At 44.9% G+C, this 6,334-nt stretch overlaps 2 protein-coding genes across 16 annotated transcripts in view; one reads left to right on the top strand and one right to left on the bottom strand.

Annotated features, from left to right (window-relative positions):
• The window catches only part of TCHP (trichoplein, keratin filament binding), a 25,063-nt gene extending 19,758 nt beyond the window's left edge, over positions 1 to 5,305 (top strand). Inside the window, exon 14 of the transcript XR_001515000.1 lies at positions 5,292 to 5,305. The gene's annotated coding sequence lies outside the window, so the exon portion shown is untranslated. The remainder of the gene's footprint in view (positions 1 to 5,291) is intronic.
• The window catches only part of GIT2 (G protein-coupled receptor kinase interacting ArfGAP 2), a 53,678-nt gene that overhangs the window by 4,402 nt on the left and 42,942 nt on the right, over positions 1 to 6,334 (bottom strand). For all 15 annotated transcript variants that reach the window (XR_001514999.1, XM_006770309.2, XM_006770314.2 and 12 more), the window contains 3 exons: positions 5,713 to 5,795; positions 4,920 to 5,108; positions 604 to 667 (listed from right to left, as the gene is read on the bottom strand). Coding sequence is in view for 14 of the 15 variants with exons in the window: in XM_006770309.2 (XP_006770372.1) it covers positions 604 to 667; positions 4,920 to 5,108; positions 5,713 to 5,795 (336 nt within the window). In the remaining variant the exon portion in view is untranslated. The remainder of the gene's footprint in view (positions 1 to 603; positions 668 to 4,919; positions 5,109 to 5,712; positions 5,796 to 6,334) is intronic.

Raw genomic sequence — 6,334 nt, 5'->3', positions numbered from 1 at the left:
TGGCTCAAGCCCTGAGGCCTCAGCTGCTGAAAGTAGGTATCTGGTTTGTTTAGGTTCTATAATCAAAACTCTGTATCAACTCCAGCTCTGAGATCCCAGCCGGCGGAAAGCAGGTTTCTGGGGTTTTGTTTAGCTTCTACATTTGTTACAATGTTTCAAACTGCAAGTTCAGAGGCCGGCTAGGCAAGCAGGGAACGTTGGAGTCCTCCGTCACTTTAGCAAGCAAGCCTCATGTTAGCTTCCAGCTGCCTGGCTGCCGGCCGCCATCTTGGCTGGCAGTTAATTTGCAAATCTCCCTCATTAGCCAATGGGAATGGTAGCGGTCGTACGCCAATTACCATGTTTCTCTTTTATTAGATAGGATTCTATTAATGCTTTGTTTTTTTCTATTAATGCTTTGCTTTTTAGCACTGGGTTCAGACACTCTTGCCTTATTAAAACCAGTATTCATGTAGAACAAAAATATTTCAATACTGTATCTGACTGTTTACAGATGTAAGACTCTTTGTGCCACAAAAAGAATAATGTGCTATCAAGGTAATGAAGAAATTTCTTGCAATTTTTTTAAAAGGATCTGAACCAAGTAAGTAGGAAGTGACTTACTTTGGGAAATAATGCTGCCATTTCTTTAACAGCCAGGTGTATCCTCTCTGAGCAGGGAGTGTAACTGCAAGAACATTGAAAGGTTATTCAAAGACAGTAAAATAATTCAGAGGCAGAAACACTCAGGGGCTAGCACAGGTTCCATGTACATTCCCTTAATGAAGGGGCTGAGGCCGAGGCTAGCCACTGTGGATCCCACACCAACAGGAGGCACCTGGTTACAGATCAGGGTCCCCCTCTCCTTTCTTGAAAGTTCATTCCATCTGACAAAACAGTCTCCAGGTCTGAAGCATAGGCAACATTACACTACTGGCCAGGTGGGGCCACAAAACAGTCTGCAAAGATATTCACACCCCCTCAAGCCGGCCATTTACTTCTCATCGTCCCAATTTCTTGAAAGCAAAGTAAGGATTTCCATGCAAAAGGCCACAGAAGGTAAAAATAAAGTGCTAAAAAAATACCTTAGAATTGGAGCCTACGCCTCAACACTTAAAAACTAACAGACAGCTCGGATGACTTGGCTCAGTTGTTGAGCGTCGACCTATGAACCAGGAGGTCATGGTTCAATTCCCGGTCAGGGCACATACTGGGTTGTGGGCTCATTCCCCAGTAGGGGCTGTGCAGGAGGTAGCTGATCAATGATTCTCTCTCATCATTGATGTTTCTATTTCTCTCTCCCTCTCCCTTCCTCTTTGAAATTAATATAAATATATTTTTAAAAAGCAAAAACCTACAGACATTTCTGAATTCCTTCAATTCAATGCATCTGAACTGTTGGGATGTCTAAAGCTTTACTTTTGACAAAGAGGAAGCACTGATATCAGCGTCATCTACTTGCTCAATCACTTATCCACTTCCTCATAAAGTTACCAGGACTTTGTAATAAAATGCTACGGCCCTAACCGGTTTAGCTCAGCAGATAGAGCGTCAGCCTGTGGACCAAAGGGTCCTGGGTTCGATTCTGGTCAAGGGCACGTACCTCAGTTGCAGGCTCTTCCCCAACTCAGACCCTGGTCAGGGCTCGTTCAGGAGGCAACCAATTGATGTATTTCTCTCACATTGATGTTTCTCTCTGTCTTTCCCTCTCTCTTCCACTCTCCCTAAAAATCAATGGAAAAATATCCTCAGATGAGGATTAACAAAAACAAAAAAGCTATGAGCACAGCCAGCACTTTGCTTCTGGACAAGCTCAAAGACAACAAAGTGCATTAAATCTGCCCATCCTCATACTGTCGTTCAGGCCTGACTGCGTGCCAGGCTCCATTCTCAGTGCCTTGCAAAGACTCATGTAATCCTCCCAACAGCCCCATGAGGCTGCACTACTATCACACCCATTTTTCATATCAGGAAACCGAGTCCTGGAGAGGCAGAGAACTTGTCCAAGGTCCTGCAGCTGGTGAGAGAGCAGAACTCAACCCTGGCCCTCCAGCCTCCAAGCCCAGAACCCTCACTGCCAACTACAGGCCTCTCCTGGCACGAGGCCATGAATTCACACATTTTTAATAGCAAGCCTCTTTTCACCGATGACTGGTGATTCTGACTTCTTAGGTGATGAGAATTGGAATATTTGAGACGTTGGTTTCATTTAGGGTTCTTATTATTGGCATTACAACAGGCAACATATGGGCTAGTTTCCTGCACCTTAAAAATGTTATATTTCTGCCCTTAGTACATGTTAAAAGGTGCAGAGACAAAGAGAAACTGAACGTGGTGTTACATGACAGCTCTTAGGTACCACACTGCCCCCAGGCCTGGGTACTGCTTCTTGAAATGACCCACAGAGCCCAGGAGAGAGATAGACATGGGGAAAGTGCTTTAGGAGCCTGTTTCGCATGTTAGGAAATATGGTGTGAATACAAAGGTCTGGCCTTACACAAGAAACCACATGGTTATGTTTTAAAATTGTCCTCCTAAGACACAAAGCCAAATGTCCTTCAGCATCCATCCTAGTACTTAACACCTTCAAGAAACATTCTATCCCCATTTTTTTAGCTCATAAAGTTGGCTTCTGCTTAAAAATTGTCATCAGCAACCTCTGTACTTCATCTTTATAAGAAATCCAGTATTGAAACCATTTTAATAAAGACTGCCTACATTTTTTTTACCGCCCCCCCCTCGACTGCCTACATTTTAATAACTATGTATGGTGCCAGGTGGGGGATTACTTCGTAAATTATATAAATGTCTAACCACTAAGCTACACACTGGTAACTAATATAAAATATTACTGGATGTCAACTGTAATTGGGGAAAAAACTTATTCAGAAAAAAACGACTGCTTACATTTTAATGAAACCATCGCATCTCAAGAAAAGGGTTTGTATTATTTCAAAATGCCTTCAAATGGGAAATGCTCACTTTTAACTTTGTGAGCAGTTAGAACCACACACCATGTAACAGCAAAAATGCCAATGCATAAGGAGTTAACTTGCCAATTTCAAGGGGCAACAATCCACCTGGTCACACAGACACTCAAAGGAAAAGGCCAGGCCCCCAGCAGCCCCTGCACCAGAGGTAACGTTCCTGCACTGGTGCACCCATTCACATCACGTTTACTGAGAACCACATCCATCTTGAGTTGTATGTGATCCATATGAGTTTTACGTTTTGCTGGTTAGGGTTTTCATGTTGATCCAAAAATATAACTCACCTTTTCCCTCGCTACACAGAGAAGACATTCTTCCTCAGGACATCTCTCAAAGACTCATTCTTTGTAAGATATTTGAGGAAAGTCCTCAATAAGCCAAAAGGAAGCACACAGATTAAAGAGAGAGGTCTCCTCCCTTATCAGAAGGAGTTCATGTTCACAACCTCAAACTGTTACCTGTCCCCAAAAGGGCTTTGTGCCTGATATGTAGTGACCCTGAACTGTGTGATTTCCTGTGTGTGTGAGCGTGAGAGATACAGGCAGGGGTAGAACCAGGCTGAGGGGCAGCCAGGGGCTGAGGGGAGCTTGCCTAGACCAGGAGACCAGGACCAAGCTTGAATGTGCCCACACGGGCTATTGGTCTACTTAACATAACACAAGCGATGGATCAACAGGAGGGAAAGGCATGGGTTTAATTAGTACAAAACAAGGTTGTGAATAAAAGCGTCTTGAGCACGTAAGTAACCAGAGATTTTAACAGAACATCAAACAGATTGCAAAATATAAATTTTCTACATCAGTTCTGGTTTAAAGCAAAAGAATGAGCTAATGATTAAAATCTTCACATCATTCTCTCACGGTCTTTTTTTTAAAGCTCACCAGAGGATATTTTTTCCATTGATTTTTAGAGAGTGGAAGGGAGGATGGGGAGAGCGAGAGAAATATTGATGTGAGAAACACACAGCGATTGGTTGCCTTCTACACACGGTTGAAGCAGGGGATGGAACCTGCAACCGAAAAAAAGAAAAAACAAACAAAAAAGAACCTGCAACCAAGGCATGTGCCTTTGACTGGGAATCGAACCGGAGACCCTTCAGTCCACAGGCTGATGCTTTAACCACAGAGAAACCAGCCAGGACTCTCATGGTCTTAAAAAAGAAATCAGATCATGTCATTTATTGAATAAATCTGTACACTATAAAGTAAAAAATTTCCAAATTGTACCAAGCACCATACTGCGATCGTTGAAGCCAGAAATGGCGACAGGGCAGATATTTATATTTTTGACAACTACCAAAGAGAACAATGCAACGCAAGCACATGAAAGTAGGATGTCACCCAGAACAGTTAACTGAACGGAAGTTCTCAGAGGAGAAAAGGATGAGTTAGAACACGAGCCAGTGCCTTCCTATGCTAAGAAGTGGCTCTGCTCGATATGGTTCTGCTCAGAGTGAGCAGACAGTTACGTGAATGGTGATTCGAGCAACTTCAATCGGTAAGCCACTTGTGCCTTAGATGTTTCAAACAGATACAAGCACAGGCACACACGGGAGACATAGGAAATCAGGTGCCTTTCAGGGTATCTTTTACGTCGGCAAACTGGCTAGCTAAGGCGATCACAGGGAGCAGTGGTGCCGGGAAGAATCAAGGGCAAGTTCTCAGGAGCTTCCCTCCCTTCTCTGCCTAGAACTAGGAACATCACTGTCCCAACGACACAGCGATTCTATTCCTAGAGACATTTATTTTCAGAGTACTTCATAAGAGGAATGAAAAACTGAAAATATCATGTAAAAAAACAAACCCAAATTTACAAATTTGTTCTTAAACCTGTTATGTAAACCTGAAATTTTCAAAAGCCTTTAAAATCAGGACATTGAAAAAACTCCCTAACCGGAGCAGCTCCTCTGGAGCAGGTGCACGTCCTCCCAGGCAGGACCTAAGCCCTTACCTGTCATGTTTATTTTCTTGGGCTGCTCTTAGGAGCTCCTGGATGTTTTTGGTGATCTGCTCCGTTTTCCGGATGACGTCTTCGGTGCTGGGGAGGATGGGGCTCGGGGCCGTGGAGGGTTCTGCCATATCTGGTATTGAGCCATCACCTTGCCACACCATACTCCTCTGCCTTCCCTTCCTGCTTGACCTGTGGACATGACAGAAGAGGCTAATGCAGCAGGTGCTTATCAGCTGTTCCTCTGCCTCTAGGAGCCACTGCGTGCATTTGCTGAACACAAGAGCAGGCTGCTTTTGTGTTCCCCTTTCTCCTGTCTGGCAGGGACTCATGGGAAGGCTGTTTCATCAACAGGCAGCCACAGTTCCCATGGAGGCTCTTTCACTCACCACAGGGCTGGAAATGAAGGCTCTTGTAGAAAGCGTAAAGATGGGGAAAGGGAGGGGATAACTGGAATGGGGAGGGCGCGTCATTATAAAGCCATCCCTAACTGTGTCAGTCCCATGGGGTAAAAATGCAGAATGTAACCTAACAGCGACTTAAAGTGAAGTACTGATGTGAAGCACATTACAGAGACTTAGAGACATAAAACATGCTAGTAAAGGAAAAAAAGCCGCCTGTGGCAATAATGTATGATGAGGTGTTGAGCTATGAACTTATGCCCCAATATTTTAAGACTTTATGGGTCTGGAAATAGAGAAAAGGGGGGCAGGTGATGAACTACGTCTCCTGACCACGGCTGGCTAGACATCTGGTTTCAGAGCCCGCCCCCCGGCACATCCTTCTGCGGCTGTACCCCATGTCCTCTGGGTCCGTGTCGTTGGGAGTGTTGTCATAGTCACTTTCAGGCGTGCTGTTCTGCTTCTCCAGTCTGGACGCCTACAAGAGAGAGAAGGGGCCCCCGTTGGTTCCGAGCCTCAGACACTCCTGAGGAGCCGCTCTTCTCCAGGAATCATCACCTGCACGGCCCAGACCTTATTTGGGATGGAGCCAACCCTTTCCTGAAAATCTAGTAAAAGATGACCAGTGGATACAAAAATACTTTTTCCTTTTTTGCACCATTCTTAGCTCAGTGGCTACTCCATAAGCAGATCCTTGGTACAAACTAATGCAGACACACAAGCAACACCCACACTTAGTTCTCCAAGGAATATGAGTGTAACTATAATATGACAAGTCCCACTGAACAGCACAATGCCAACACTTAGACACCATCGGCCTTCAGCACTGGAAGCTGCCTGCGGGTTATCTACGAGTAGTCTCACACCAGGTGAGAAAGGCCAGACTCAGCAGAAAAACAGGACCTAGAGCCCAGGCCTCTTGCTACCTCCAGTATCCCATGCGTGGGCGGTGAGGCTCCCCACTGCTCAAAACACATACGGCTCTCCAGGAACTCCTCAGAGGGGTTTTACCAGACC

This window comes from Myotis davidii, unplaced genomic scaffold (genome assembly GCF_000327345.1).
Source record: "Myotis davidii unplaced genomic scaffold, ASM32734v1 scaffold803, whole genome shotgun sequence".
NCBI lineage: Eukaryota > Metazoa > Chordata > Mammalia > Chiroptera > Vespertilionidae > Myotis > Myotis davidii.
The sequence above is the reverse complement of the archived record's forward strand: the minus strand, read 5'-3'. Positions and strand labels throughout refer to the sequence as shown.